The following is a 16,399-nucleotide window of genomic DNA, read 5'->3' as shown; positions in this document are numbered from 1 at the left end:
GCAGTAATTACTTCAGTTTTTATTTTATTATGCTGCTCATAAAGCAATGTCTACACTGTGTTAGGTCATTGGCTGATCTTTAATAAATGTTTTAACCAGTGTATCAGAATCATTTTGAATTGATCTGACATTTGGTTGGTACAACGTTAAGTAGCTTCTGATGTAGTTAAGCTACTTTTAACACATTTGTGTAACTTAGCTTGCTATATTTCTATAGGTGGTAGCCTTTGTGTAGTGAAGCTTAATTTATTGTTGAGTAACTGATAGCTTAGCTCACTACACTGGACAAGTAGCTTGCCCAACACTGATTAGCCCAACCATGCGCTACTTAAGGAGCTCTACAGCAAGAAGCTCGGCAGGTTCCACTGGTTGTCCCTCGTCTGAGCACTGGGGTCTACCGACCATCAGGTATGTTCCTTTTCCCTGGCTTCAGTTCAATAAACGTGGTCTTATCACTGGAATTCACGTCTCTGCCTCGTGTATACGAACCTGTGTGCAATGGTGCAATTATGTGTTCTCTTAACTCATTCCCTGGGTGCTAGGCCCAGGGTGGCGTAGTCTGGCTACAGTGATTGGCTCTTAGTGCCGCCCTGCTACACGAGCAACCATGACTCTTTTAGAGACGCACTTGTCGCTCTCTGTTGCGAGGTGAAACCTCGCAATAGGATCCTGCTGCTCTGTGCATTGCCTTGTGCCAGCGCTTCAATTTTGGACTTTCGTGCCTCTGTTTGCAGTGGATAGGCAACCTTAAAATTGCCATGCTTTGTCTCGTGGTGCCGTCTGATGTTATATTCTTTGCAAACAGTGACAGCTTCTTTGCAAATCAGACACCGGTTTTGCATTTTTGAAGCCAAGTAAAATGAATGCAAAACTTTCTTTCCATTCTTTAAAGACTATTTTCGTTGTTAACTTTCCTCTTAAAGCAACACCAAAGACTTTCCCTCTGTCGCACGCATGCTATTTGTTTATCCAGCACCAGCTTTGCAAATAACGATGTCCACAGACAAGGTAGAATATGTTGCACGATTTAAAAAAAAAAAAGTAGCCTACGATGTATTGCGACATCAGATGCAAGTCAAATTTGTAGTTTCTTATGTCTCATTCTATTGAACTACAGATCCGCTACCCGATCTGGCAAACTTACATAGTGCGGTTATAGCCGATAGAGGGCCGCGAAGCAAATGCAGAAGTGCCGTTCACCATGTTACAAGTTGATGAACGACAAACTATTTTGGAAACATTATTTTAAGGTACCAAAAACTCTTTGGTGTTGCTTTTAAGACTTTTGGACAAAGACATTTATCCCAGCGAACTCTTAGCTAACTTCACGCTAATTAGCCTACTTGAAAGACAAATATTGTATCTATCATTTGTGATGAGGTTTCTACGTTAAACGGTTGAAGCTGCAATAAGTGCGTTAGAAGAAGAAGCCTAGGAAGAACAGTACAATGCATTTTCATTAATGTGCTAATTGGCAGATTGCATCATACCATGCACAACTGAAAATACACACAGGCTCGTTAATAACAAAGGTACAACACATTCTACTTAAAGTGTTATTTATTCCAACAGGCAGGAGACGGTAAGCATACTTCCCCTTTGTGGCATTACTACCTTTTGTGGCAGAGTCAGTGGTACGATTACACTTGTCCATACTGGTGTTTAAGCCAGCTATTGTGCTTTTAGCATAATGCTATGTCTGGCTAAAAAAAGCTAACACTACCTTGCTGTTGTAAACAGTGGCAGAGGTAATTCAAACGTTGTGGGTCAATCAGTTTGCCCTCTGCCAACCACTGGAATACTTGAAATGTTGCCAGCTGTGCTCTAAAGTGATTTGTTGCGAGAACGGAGAGGCAGAGGTCTGACAGCTGCAGAAGAAGGCATCAGTTTGTTGTCGTCAACCTGTAATTATAGCTTAAAGCAAGATTATTATTGAAGCAATGGCACTATGAGATGAGATCCCATAAATAATGTAATTGAAGCTTGGTGTGAGAGTACATATTGATCCCAGTGTGGTAACACAACGTACTTATATCTACCCTGCATAACGCTTCTAGAATTTACTGTCACATTATATAAAACCAACCCAGACAGGCTTTTGAAGGATTTGACTGGCTTAACACAATGATGTGTTCCATGTATTCCAGAGATGTAGGCTATTTAGGGAAAACAAACCATTTAGTTAGAAACTTTCTGCAACTTCAGAGTAATATAGCCTCAGATCAAAGTTATAAAAGCACTCATAATGTGAAGTCTTACATAAGCCATATATTCTCTTCTCTTTTTTTGTCTCTTTCATACAGAATGTATAAGCTAAATGATGTATGGACATTACATGTGCTCGCAGAGGTATTTTCCAGAATCGGTGGGCTGTGCCGCAGGTACAGTGGGTGAGGAGTTCATACCTGAGCAACAGGAGGGGTTTATTTTCATAGTACCTGCCAAGACCAGTGTGTGTGTTCATGAGTGTGATATAACCGAACATCTGCTCACTGCTTGTCAAGTGCTGAGGTAATTTACACACTGAAACACACTAATCATGTTCAGTAAAGATTAAATTCATTGACTTTAACTGATATTGAGATCACTAATTATATTGCATAACTGTATATTTCTTATTTGTCATTCCAAGGCACTGTCCTTTGTTCGAGCTGATCTATCAAACATGGCTATCAGGTGTAACTGTGCTTAACTATAAACTCACCAGCCTAAGCACTGTAAAAGCCAACCAAGCCAGGTGTCAACAGAGGAAGACAGAACGTCAGGGCACTGTACTGACAACGTTTCAAATAATCTGTACAACTGTGTTGATATGGACATATGTTCACTGACCTGCCTCATGCCTCAGTGTCATGGCAGGGGTAGGTAGATTTTGGTTTAAATTTTGATACATCCTAACGAGGTACCCAGGGCCTTTGGAATAATAACTCTTTTCTACACCAAACCCTTTACTTCACCTGACCATAGAACACAATCCCAGGCAAAGTCCCAGTAGCATTTGGATTTTAATGACAGTATTAAGTAGGTCAAGACAATAAAATGGGCCTTTCTAATGCTGAAGACTGTAGGGCCTTTGATCTCTGTCACCTTATCTTTTATGCCTCAGTGAAACAGGAAGTCATGGATTACAGCTTGAAAGTTAAAAGAAATTCGGATTAACTTTTAAAAGTTAAATCAAGTTTTCTTATTCACACAAAAAAAACACTTTTACATATGAATAATTGTGGAGGGCCATGAATATCATGCACACACACATTATGAGGGCACTGTATCATGCTAACATGCATTATTCTGAGGGCACTGTGTATCACGCAAACACACATTATTCTGAGGGCACTGTGTATCATGCCAACATGCATTATTCTGAGGGCACTGTGTATCATGCTAACATGCATTATTCTGAGGGCACTGTGTATCATGCAAACACACATTATTTTGAGGGCACTGTGTATCATGCTAACATGCATTATTCTGAGGGCACTGTATCATGCAAACACACATTATTCTGAGGGCACTGTGTATCATGCCAACATGCATTATTCTGAGGGCACTGTGTATCATGCTAACATGCATTATTCTTAACTGTATATAATGCAAACACACAACTCTCTTCTGATAAGTAGCACTGAGAAACAGAACCACAAATCTCATCTTGGTTAGGGCTTGAGTTCTCCACATTCCATTGGTTATCAGGGAAGGATCAGTTTTCCTACATCTTCACAATCAGACTTTTTTTTTTACTCCTCCACTGTGCAATTTATATTTTCTCTGCACATGTTGCCATATGTCTCTGCCTCTGCAACTCTCTGGCCGGCTGGCTGGCTGTCACCTGTGTGTGTGCATGCGCAAGTCAGAGCTCATTCTATCCCAATATACTGAATACCTGTGCTCCCAGGTAGCTGGAGGGAGCGTCATAATTCCATCTATGATGGTTCCATAATTCCATCACATGGCCTGGGGTTGGGGTTTGGGTTATTAAATGGCCTTGTGGGCGGGGAGGGGTGCCAGCAGAGCCAAAGCTGAGGTAACAGTGCTAGAACTGTGTGTGTGTGTATGTATGTTGCTGGTGAGTGTATGTACTGTGCGTGTGTGTGTGTGTATTCTGCTAGTGAGCGTGTGCGTGTGTATTTTGCCAAAGTGTGGATGCATTTGTGTGTGTGTGTTTGTATATCTTGCCAGTGAGTGTATGTATGCATGTTTGTGCTTGTGTGCACTTGTGTCTGTGTGTATAATATGCAAATAAGTTTGTGTAGGCATGTCACTATTTTCTACATTAATGTGTCAAATAAACCATAGCCTATCCATAACCATATCTGACAAGACTTCTTTTAAATTGTATTTTAGAAGTCTAATGTTATCTCTATATAATAATAATAAAAACTTTGATTTATACATTAATCCATAGGTCTAACATTTATTTCTTACCGCACAGAACTCGAGAAATTGCTCAAATTTGTCTTCAATGTGTGCGTGCCTGTGCCCAAGGGAGAGAAAGACAAGATTGGCCCGTTACCAGCAGCCAGCACATTTTAGATCTTAGGGCTACACAACCTCAAAACTGACTGCATATTTTGTCTAAATAGGCAAGCCAAATTTTGGAAGGTAGCAACAGGCCCTGGACCACTTCAAATACCTGAGCGGGAATACACTAATTGTTTTTTTGAGTATTTAATAGGTGCAAATGACTACACTGCTAAAATTGCTTGTCTAAATTACTGATGTTTTGCTTAACTGTAGCCTATACCTTTAATCTAGTTCATCCATTAATTCATGTTCATGACAGTAGAGCTAATTGGTAAAGACGGGAAGTTCCCATGGACAATTAATTGAATTTGCATCACAATTTAACTGACTGTAGGCTGTACGGCCAGATTGGCTAGACAATAGCCTTAACGTAGACAGGGTTTAGACGAGAATGACTTTTAGAAAAAGGAAAAAGTGTGTGAGATCCAAAACTTGTCAGGTGCTAGACAAACTGTATGGTAAAAATAAAAAACGGTCTTAAAAGGGCAACATTTCGAAATTCATTAATAAAGGGGGAAGAAATCGAGGATTAAATTATTAAAATCAAAGTAAAAAAGTGTCAAAGTAGACTAGTTTATCGGCTTCGGACCATTCACTCGCGGCCATGTAAATGACTGACCCCACCTCGCTGGACCTCATGTGGCGTGCCTTCTTTAGTCACGTCAGTTGAGGTTCAGAGGGGTGGGGTTTGACCTAGCGGCTCCTCGTCGCTGGACCTACTGTAGGTGGTTCTGCAACGAGCACCACTTGCTTTTATGGGAAAATAAAATGCAAAATAAATTAAATTATTATGCATATTTTTTTCTGTTTGTATATTTGTTTGTATCTGTTTATATTTATAGTAACTATCTGGACTTGCCATATTAGTGTTATTTATCATCATTATTCATCAAATCAGTTTTGTTTTAACCTATTTTGTATGTGACAATATATATTCTTCTCTCCTTTTCAAGTTCTATGCTGTAACACCTTTGATTGGATGGGCCAGTGGTCAATCTGGCCGGCACTGTCCCAATTGGGCCCTTATGCAGCCTCGCTAGTGCTGAAAATACCAGCAAAACCTCTGCAATATTCCAAAGTCCCCAGACATCACCATCATAGATGTAAAAAGTAAAAATGTGACACATGGAAATAGGATGTTCTTTTAATTTCTCAATGGACACCTCCAAGCAGAACATTTCCAGTTGATTGGAACCTTTTAATTATTGTTTTAACTGTAAATATGGGGATTTTCAGCTGGGTACCTATTTTTCTAAAGCCATTCCCTGACTTAAAAAGGTCATCACCCTTTCTTTTTATTTGAATTCAGTATATTCTCTTGCCTTTCTCGTGTTGAAAAAGGATTTCTCACAGGATTCACATTATTTTCCTACCTTAGTGAAAATGGAAGTCATGGATTACTGCTGAATGTTCAAATACACTGATTAATTTAAAGAAGTTCAATATAAAACTTAAATAATAGTGGCACATGTGTTTTTGGTTTAAAAAACAATCTCTCTTTTTCTCTCAGAATACATTTTCTTTCTTTCAAGGTTGATTTTTTTTCTCATTGTTTTCATTGAGAGATTATGATAAATTACCTGTTTTTAGTCAGATTTACCAGTGCCCAAATATGTGGAGGACCCTGTATTTACCTGTGTGTGTGTGTGTGTGTGTGTGTGTGTGTGTGTGTGTGAGAGAGAGAGAGAGAGAGAGAGAGCATATGTATGTGCATGTTAATGTTAAAGCCTTGGGGATGGACGCCGTTTTGATTGGCAGATTGAGGGATTTAAAGAGCAGGTGATGTAGGTAATGAGCAGAACTCTCCTGTGGGCTGTTATAGGATGTGTACCCATCAATCACAATAGAGATTCAGAAAGAAAGATAAAAGCCTGCGGTGCCAATCCAGTTTAAAACTCAAGGAACAGCTGGCAAAGCTGACAACCACCCCATACCCTAATACATACTAACCCATACCACACATCCCATACACTAATCCTAATACCCCCCATACACTAATACATACTAACCCATACCACACACCCCATACCTTAATACATACACCATCTACAGTCATGCTGGCTAACCTAATGCTGTTCAAAACCCACACAGATTGGATGAGCAGATCTGTAAACACACCACTGTCCACTCTGGTTTAATTCCCCTGCACCTCTGGAATTGAACACACTGTCCACACTCTCTCACAGTGATAGAGATTTACATATTAAAGTTGAAAGTTAGAATGTTTGAAATATTATTTGACTGTGGACAGCTTGCCATTTCTGTTAACTTAGGTCCTGTAGGCTGACAGTATGTGGACTTTCGCAATTTGAGCACGTTCATTTAGAAAATACATTTTCTTTACCCTTCAAACTGAAACCCATGATAGAAAATGTAACTGCTTAACATTGTTGGACTGTTCACTTATGTTGCAGAATTCAACAATATAGTGTGTGTATGTGTATGTTAGGTGTGTGCTATGTGTGTGTGTTAGGTGTGTGCTATGTGTATGTGTGTTTGTGTATGTTTTGGTGTGTGTGCTGGATGTGTGTGTATGTATGTGTGTGTCTGCTGAATGTGTGCTGGATGCATGTGTTTTTATGTGTGCTAAAGTGTGTGCTAAATGTGTGTGTATGTGCCAAATGTATGTGTGTGCGTGTGTCTGGAGTGCTCTGTCACAGACACACCCCCGTGTCTGTCTGCATAAATAGCGCTTCTCCAGAGGGGCTGCTGCACCTGACTGAGCAGCTCCATCTCGGCGTCTCTCCTCTCTCCTTCTGCAGCTGCGCTCATGGCCGACTCAGCCCGTCTCAGTGGAGGCGCTGTGCGCTTTGGCGCCACCTACAGTGGAAACAAGTTATTCTCACGCGCGTCAGGGATGTCCTCTGGCATGCGGTCTTTCGGGGGAGGAATGTCACTGGGGGGAGGTGGGGGAGGGTCCCTCGCTCTGCGATCGGGTCTGGGTGGTGGAATGGGGTTCGGAATGGGCCTCGGGTCTGCCGGAGCGGGATTCGGAATGGGCCTCGGGTCTGCCGGAGCGGGATTCGGAATGGGCCTCGGGTCTGCCGGAGCGGGATTCGGAATGGGGCTAGGGTCCGGCGGGGCAGCGGGGGGCGGCTCTCGGGGGGCTGCAGGGTTCCGTATGGGCGTGGCTCCACTGCGTGCCCGGCTCGGTGGGAAAGTGTTCAAGATCGGCGCGTATGGGTTCAACCCGGCCTTCCTGGGGGCAGGCCCGGGAGTGGGCGCTGCAGGGGCAGTTGGGGTGGCTGGGGCAGGTGGAATGGGCGGGGGGGCAGGAGGGGCAGTTCCCACACTGGACCCCTCTCTGCCATCTCTGGACACAGTGCAGGTGACCCGACTCCGAGAGAAGGAGGAGCTGCAGGTGCTCAACGACAAGTTCGCCACCTTCATCGATAAGGTGAGCACCTGGAAGAGGTGTGTGTTTGTGTGTAAGTGAGAGAGAAAGGCTGTGTTGTGTCTGAGTGAGAGAGAGAGGTTGTGTGTGTCTATGTGTGTGAGTGAGAGAGGCTGTGTGTCTGAGTGAGAGAGAGAGGTTGTGTGTGTCTATGTGTGTGAGTGAGAGAGGCTGTGTGTGTGAGTGAGTGAGTGAATGAGAAAGGCTGTGTTGTGTCTGAATGAGTGAGAGAGGTTGTGTGTGTCTATGTGTGTGAGTGAGAGAGGCAGTGTGTGTGTGTGTGTGTGCGCAAGTGAATGAGAGACCTCCTTGACCTATAAGATGAGAGCAGGGAGCAGGTGTGTAGAAGTATATGTGCAGAATGTCTAGGTGAGAGTGTGTTGCTGGGAGACACACAATGGGGTGTGTGTGGAACAAACCATGTTTATTTGTGCCAGACCATGGGTTTGTCACTGAGTGAGAATATGTGTTTAGCAGGGATGATGAGAGAGTGTGTGAGAGAGTACAGCATCTGTGATAACTGATAGTCTGTGTGTGTGTGTGTGTGTGTGTGATTTTACATTTACATTGATTTTAGTTCAGTTGACTTACTGATACAATTCAGGCAAATCCACATTTTTAAAGTTTGAAATTAATGTATGGTTTCACAAATCATTGATTAGCTGTGTTAAATAATGATAATAATATTGATTGTAAGAGAGAGAGAGATTGTGTGTGTGTGGTGTGCAGCCTACATATTTTAGTGCCTGAGGACACAGAATGTCCTGACATGTGTGCAGTAGGAGAAGGAGCAACTGGTATGCTTCCAGCACCTGAGGTCCTCAGCGTGAGTGTGTGTGAGAGTGAAGCTTGCATGGTTCTAAAACCTAAAGACACATAGGGTTTCTGTGTCAGTGTGTGTGTGTGTGTGTGCCTGTGTGAGTGTGTGTGTGTGTGTGTGAGAGAGAGTGTCTGTGTGAGTGTCAGCGTGTGCGAGAAAGAAAGTATGTGTGTCTGTGTCAATGTGTCTTGTGAGTGTGTATGTCTGTGTGTGTGTGTGTTCATACATGTCCTGGTCCTCACCTACCTGCACTCTCCCTGTGCGGTATAAGGCTCGCTCTCTGGAGCAGCACAACGCCGTGCTGAAGGCCAAGATCTCCATGTTCACCAACCCCGACCAGGGCGGCCCGGCCAGCACGTCCATCCTACTCACCTCCGCCATCGGCTCCTACAAGGGCCAGATAGACTCGCTGACCGCTACCAAAGAGGCCGTCATCGCTGAAATCGAACACTACAAGAACATCATTGAAGACGTCAGCGCCAGGTGTGTGTGATCAAGAACTGTTATTGTTATCATTGAACTGAGACTGTTTGGGGGGCACTGTGGTGCAACTGGTTACAATGCCCATACCACACTCGGATCCACGGGCCCACGGGGACCAGGGTTTGAGTCCAGCCCGGGTCATTTCCCGGTCCCATTCCATGTCTCTCTCCTACTCTCTTCTCCCATTCCATGCCTCTCTCTACTGTCCTGTCAGATTAAAGGCATAAAAAGGCGGACAAAATAAATATATATAATATATCTATATACACATATCTAATGGCTGTTTCTTCAGGTATGAAGAGGAAACGACACAAACAAAGACTCTGGAGATCGACTGGAGCAACCTGAAGGAGGCAAGATTATTATTAATTATTATTATCATATTGTTTACATGTATATCACCTCTCACAATACTTAAGTATTTGACTAACTGAATTAAATAAACAATGACTGAATAGGATTTAAGACACTGCGTGCAGGAAGTTGATAATGTTACCGTCTTGTGTGCAGGAAGTTGATAGCCTCTACCTGTCCATCTTCGAGCTGCAGACTAGTATCAGTGGGCTGGAAGACCATATTGCCTTATCCAAGCAGGTTTATGAGGCTGTAAGTACAGTGATCACGTTTTCCACAGCTTGGACTCAATGCCTTTTTTACACATAAAGAAGACAGATCATTATTGATCTACATCAGCATTTGGGCATGACATAAAAGGCCTGATCATTGCTACAGCTAGGGTTAGCTAACCGTTAAATCAACTATTCCGTGCATACAGGAAAGGACTACCCAAAAACTACCTGTAGGCTGCATGACATGTATGCTACTGTCTGGTTTACCACAGAAATGTATGTGAGTGTGGGTGGGAGTTTATACTGAAAACCCTAAAACTACAAGGAAGGCCGCATCTTTATTGAACCAATGCTCAACAGCTCAATTCAAACAGAAAGGAGAATTACCAAGGACGCAATGTCACTGTAATAAGATAATTTAGTCTTAATTCACAACACAGTTTAGTCTTTTTTCACTAGCCTTTTTTTACTTTTATTTCCGTTGGCTAAATTGTTTGCCTTCCACATAAATAAATAAAGACAGTTTTTGGATTTCCCCTTTCACAGAAAGTTAAAGAGGTCCGAAACATTGTGACAGGCAGTGTGAGGTCAGCTGTGTCCATTTCTGTGGACAATGCAGCACAGGCACAGGATCTGACGTCAGCTCTGGCGGATGTGAGGGGACACTACGAAGCCCTTGCTCAGCGGAGCAAGCAGGACGCTCTAGTATCTGTCCAGGATAGCGTAAGTCTCTTCTCTTCTTCGTATCTTTCTGCCTTCATGTGCAGCGCTCTGGCTACCCTTCATTACATCACTTCCTTCATTTCCAGTGCTCTGGCTATCTTTGATTACATCACTTCCTTCATGTGCAGTGCTCTCGGTGTGTTCACAGGAAAAAACCTTTTCACCAGTGAAAACATCATCATTCACGTCACTTCATGTGGGAATAAGAGGTGGGGGTAGATTTTGCTAACAGAGTTGCCCAGTTGAGGGCTTGTCGTCACTTTTGTTGTCATGTTGTAGTTTGTTTGTAGTCCATGTGGCCTTTCATGTCCAACAGTTTTAATGTGAACTTTGGAATTTGCCGTTTTTGTCACTTTAAAGCTGCATATACTTCTTTCACAAGCGTCTTACACCATATTTTTAAGCAAATACAGTTGTTCATTTAAAATTAGTGAGCGTATGTTTTAACCTTTGTTGTGGCATCCATGTTGTTCACACATTCCGACGACAAAGCACATGAACACTCGCAGTGGGAAAAACCATAGATATATATACTGACAGTATATCTATGGGGAAAAACAACATAATCACGGGGCGGCCCCTGATATTCCCAGGTGCCATGAATGCACCATCTGCTCTGGCTACCTTTTTATTACATCACTTCCTGTCTGATTTTCCTCTTGCTTTTCTCCCAATCCCTGCTCACCTCATTGTTTACTCTTGGCTGTTTGTTTGGTAAGCATTCATACCGGTAGTTATTATACACACAATCATAATTCCATTTATAAACATTTTCATAAAATAGTGAGGCACCTCCAATGGAAAACTAGTATGTCTGCAGGGTGTTTGGCTAACCATCTCTGCCTTCTCCACAGATCTCCATGATGTCCCTGACCACCCAGCCCAACACTCAGACTCTCACGTCCGCCAAGGAGGAACTTCGGGTCTACAAACTGCAGATAGACTCTGTGCAGAGAGAGATCGAACGCATCAAGACACTGGTAGGGTCATCTCGGTCCGGTGTAGAAATGTGTTTGTGACATTTTTTTTTTTTAATTCTCACACGTTCATGTACCAAGAATCGGTTTGAAAAATTTGGAATACAAAAATAAAAAAGTAAGGAAGGGGTAGCAAATTGTTGTGTTTATCAGTTTTGTATTTTTATTTAGAATTGATTTACTGATGTGATCCGTTGGTGCTTCTTTAGTTTATTAATGTTTAGAATCAGATACATTTTGATGATTTTTCAAATAATGTGTCAAAATATAAAATATTGTGATACAAAATATGGTGATCCGTTGACATTTCAGAACATCCAGTTGGAGTCTCAGGTGGAGGAGGCGGAGTCTCACTCGAGCTCCCACACAGAGACGTACCAGGAGCAAGTCCTAACACTCAAATCACAGCTGGATGACCTCCGCAAGGTACGAACGAAGTATACAAACACTTTCTACTGAGGAGACACAGTACTCAAAGAATCCTCCATAGAAATGCATAGGGGTAGTTCATAACGACAATATGGCAGTAGACAATATAGCTGCCTGATAACTGCCCAAAGTGTGTTACCAAGATGGCCACCGAGTTGGGGGACTTGCCTATAAGGACTTTGCTTATACATCCGGAGTGTCTGTCTGCATGTGTGTCTGTCACCTGTACTGCCATATTGTTTAGAGGTGGTGCTTGAAGCCCGGCTGGATGAACTTGATGAATGACGCATACAAACATGCTTCCTAAAGGAGGTGTTACAGATTTTTGCACACATTACTACAGACCTGGCAATGACAATCACGTGTGTGTGTTTCTAGCAAATCACACACTATGGCCAGGAGTATCAAGAATTGCTGGCCAGTAAGATGTCTCTGGATGTGGAGATCACGGCCTACAAAAAGCTCCTGGATGGAGAAGAAAGCAGGTAAGACACACATGCCAACTAGTGCCCCACAATCCGTTTGCCCGGGGAAACTGGCTCCCATGTAGGCCTTGCGCCTGGTCTGTTGAGACGACTGCAGGATTATGACCTAAATAGTAGTATATATCTGCATCCATCGACTTTGGAAAAAGCGTCTGCTAAATTAAATGTAAATGTGTGCGTTTTCTCCCTCAGGTTGAAGTCTGGAGGGGGTGTGACCGTCCACATGTCTAAAACATCAGTGGGAGGAGCCGCTGGAGGTGCAGGTGCTGGTCTGGGATTGGCTGCTGGCGGAGGTGGAGGCTATGGATTGGGTAGATTATCTGTCATCTTTTTATCATTATTATACTGTTTCTCTATCTGACAACATCTCTATGTGTATTACCTATAAATAATCACCCAAATCAGAAACATGTAAGAGCATGAAAAATGGAAAGCTAGTCCAGTGAGATGCTATGGGTTATAAGGAGATCTGGCTGTTAATCGAAGCTAACTGTCTATGGCAAGTTGCAAAGTTCACAATATTAATGTACCGTAGATCACAGTACCCACTCGAAGGCAGAGGACAAAAGTGTGTAGAGCAAAACGTCTGCATTTCAGACTTCTTCGTCCCTGCGAGAACAAAATCCCAATGTTATTTCCCCAAGATACCAGATCTCCTTATATGGGCAAAGATGGCAGCTTTTTTGTAGGTGAACTTCATAGGTCTTTTGGGGTACCTGCTAGCTGTTAAGGCTTAGCTAACTCAGATAATGCTCACTAGTGCTGTTCATGGCCACATAACTTTCTCATCACTCTGATTGTTATTCCTTTCTCCTCGACTCTCTGCCCAGGTCTTGGAGGTGGTCTAGGAGGAGGCCTTGGAGGTGGTCTAGGAGGAGGTCTTGGAGGTGGTCTTGGCGGTGGTCTTGGCGGTGGTCTAGGAGGAGGTCTTGGCGGTGGTTTTGGAGGAGGTTTTGGCTCAGGACTCGGAGGGGCGGGGTCTTTTGGAGCCAGCAGCTATTTCTCCTCAAGCCTTAGCAGCAGTGCGTGTGAGTCTCTCCATTATATCCATTCATTATCCATTATAACGAGTGCAGTGGATGTTAGTAGGGCTGCCACTAACAACTATATTAATACAGATTAGTCTATCAATGAATCTAAACGATTAATTTTCCTCGCTAATTGTGCTGTAAAATGAGCGCACACCCAAGTAAAATAAGCATGCTATTTAGTAAAATGTGCACACAATTTAGTTTAATGTGTGCACAATTTACTAAATCTTGCTCTCAATTTAGTAAATCGTGCGCACGTTATACTAAATAGTAAATAGTACTAAGTAGTAAAACAAGCGCACAATATATTAAATTGTGCACACAATCTAATAAAATGAATCCACAATTTAGTAAAACGAGAGCACAATTTAGTAAAATGAATGCACATTCTCTCGATATACAAATAATCTTGCAATGACACACACCCAGGCTCCGTAGAATGGAGTCAACAGATGACAACATTAAAAGGATTCAAAAGTGAAGCGGTCACAATATAATACAATACATGATAAGAAGATGTCAACAAACAGATAATGCACATACCTGTAAGTGCCACTTAAATAACTATACTCAAACTATTTTTGCACATAGGCTATGACAGAGTGGATAGCCTTGGAAAGTAGGGAAGTTAAAGTTGATTTCATGAAAGTAAAAGTAAGACATTAGAAAGGCAAACAAAAATTTAAATTGCTTTTGACATAGTACAAAGAAGCAAAACTGGTGCACTGAATACCGAATCTGTTGTCTCTGAATGTTTCTTTTATTGACACATTTAACTAGCCAGGGAGAACTCAGTCGAACCTTTGGCAAATTTGTAATATACTCTGCAGGTCCGTCTGGCAAAGAGACCATTAACTTCAATTTCCAATGTTCCTAAAACCCGGGCACCAATCAATCATTGAGGCTGGCTTAAGATGATGACATTGAAGCAGTTTTTGTTAAATGCTCATTTGTTGAGATGTTTTGTCCTTTGCTCTGCATATGTCATCTCCTTCATCGCTCTGATTGGTTTTAGGTCTATCCAATTGTGTCCAGAGGCATTTTGATTTGTGTCCCATTGGTGACAACCCTTAGAAATAGGAGATGAATGAACCTTGTCCAGATACACTCTCAATTTAAATTGAGATAAGATCTGGTGCTAATGCCGCCTTCATGCCACATCGGATATTTGGAAATTCGGACCTCCGATAGAACACTACAGATAGAAACAATCACCAGAGACATTTTCCTTCTTGCTCAGCCATAGCATCACATCACAATTCTAATAACTTATTTATGTGTTTCCTGTATTTGTTTTCCGAGCTGAGGTCATGAACACACTTTTCTACGGATTTTTAAAGTCGTGTCCTCCGAGTTTACAGTTGGCGTGAAGGCAGTATAACCAGGCTAGCATTTAACAGCCATTTGGATTACACCAACTTTAAAGTGTTATCCAAATAGCGGAAATTTTTCACAGCAAAATAAAGTCGCACATTCACAGGCAGTTTTGGTACATACAGGGCAATACATATAGGAGCTTTTTACTGTAAACTCCCACTTTTCCCCCTAACCCTCCTATGAATGCTTGTGTATAACACGGAAAAGCGCAACTTGCCATTCTTCGTTCCTGCACCCTCAAGTTGGCACAAATGTGTTGGAACATAGGACTCATTCTGCTGCATACTCCGCAGAGTGCAGATAAGTAGGGGGGCAATCAGACAGAATTCTGTTTTTGCAGTGAGCTGCACATTTTCCACATTGTTTCATATTGGCAGTAAGCTTTTTGCGCACTGATTATGCATCCAGAGTGCCTCGTGTTTTTTTGCGGAGGCGCCCTCAGTGCCTCGAATTGAAAAAAGTTTGTCTCTAAGCAGAGCCTCAGGCTTTATAAGCTGCAAAGCGCGTCCTGTCTGATTGTTACCTAATACACACTGCACCTGTGATCCTAATTGTGTTGAACTACTACTCACACTATTAAACACATGTGGGTGCTTACAGGTCTCTATGGAATTAGGTAATTTTGTCTGAGAAATCCAATTTATTTTTGTTTTACAGTATCTTCCGCGGTCTACTGAAGAGCTGATGCCATCTCTCAGTTGCTCCTTACCTGAATGATATCAATGCCACTCTCTGGTGCAGACTCAACGCTTTACTGTATGTTTTATACCACCTCAATAAAATATGTTATGACACTTTGCTGTTCAATGTCATTCATGTCATATCTATATATATATATATATATGGGTATATCTCAAGATGCCACATTTCATCTGACCTAGCATAGGAATAAGTCCCTCCCTACTAGTCGATTCATTGCCTCCTCAATAATCAGAATACAGCTCCCATGCAACAATTGTCTAGTACAGTGGTTCTCAAATGAGGGTACGCCCTGGGGGGTACGTGAGGACACTCCAGGGGGTATGTGAGATTTTAAAATATACATATATTTAAAAAGTAGAATCCATGCAAAAATAACAATTATTTAATAAATATTTCAGGAAAATATAAATTCATAAAATTAATTTTATATTTCAGTAGGCTATTCAATTTCATTATCCTAAAAACCCAGTGTCCCCCCCCCATACCAGGATGGTTCGACCCAACCTGTCACATGCCACCCGCCATCACCTGTCAATCACTGTCAAAACTCAAACGATGGAGTCATGGTTGAAGCGTAGCGGTAATTCTTGTGAAAACACGGAGGGACAAGTGGCAAAGAAGGCCAAACCAGAGCCGGCTTTGCGCTGGTTAGGGGGTACTTGGCTGAAAAAATATTTCACGGGGGATAAATCACTGAAAAAGGGTTGAGAACCACTGCCATAGGATAACGATACAGCACAAGTTGTTTTTTTTAACTTTTGAAGCATACATGAACCATGTGACCGCAAGGCGGCGACATCAAAGAAACAGATTACAGGAAGAATCCACTCTAGATATAAGGGTTCTGCAAGGAAATCTTGAAATCCAGGTCCATACTTGATTAAT

At 42.2% G+C, this 16,399-nt stretch overlaps 1 protein-coding gene and 1 long non-coding RNA gene across 2 annotated transcripts; both read left to right on the top strand.

Moving 5' to 3' along the window:
* The first annotated feature begins 242 nt into the window (after positions 1-242).
* LOC121709214 lies at positions 243-3,142 on the top strand. Its single transcript, XR_006031866.1, has 3 exons — positions 243-408; positions 2,304-2,511; positions 2,633-3,142. It is a non-coding gene; the product is annotated as an uncharacterized LOC121709214 (long non-coding RNA).
* Positions 3,143-7,108: 3,966 nt separating this feature from the next.
* On the top strand, positions 7,109-15,605 carry si:dkey-183i3.5 (uncharacterized protein LOC566445 homolog). Its single transcript, XM_042092411.1, has 11 exons — positions 7,109-7,921; positions 9,010-9,221; positions 9,514-9,574; positions 9,732-9,827; positions 10,337-10,513; positions 11,368-11,493; positions 11,803-11,916; positions 12,298-12,404; positions 12,597-12,715; positions 13,235-13,432; positions 15,470-15,605. Exons 1-11 carry the CDS (start codon positions 7,295-7,297, stop codon positions 15,487-15,489), a joined length of 1,857 nt encoding a protein of 618 aa, XP_041948345.1. The 5' UTR covers positions 7,109-7,294; the 3' UTR covers positions 15,490-15,605.
* The last annotated feature ends 794 nt before the right edge of the window (positions 15,606-16,399 follow it).

This window comes from Alosa sapidissima, chromosome 5 (genome assembly GCF_018492685.1).
Source record: "Alosa sapidissima isolate fAloSap1 chromosome 5, fAloSap1.pri, whole genome shotgun sequence".
Classification (NCBI taxonomy): domain Eukaryota; kingdom Metazoa; phylum Chordata; class Actinopteri; order Clupeiformes; family Clupeidae; genus Alosa; species Alosa sapidissima.
This window is presented reverse-complemented; position numbering and strand designations above follow the sequence as displayed.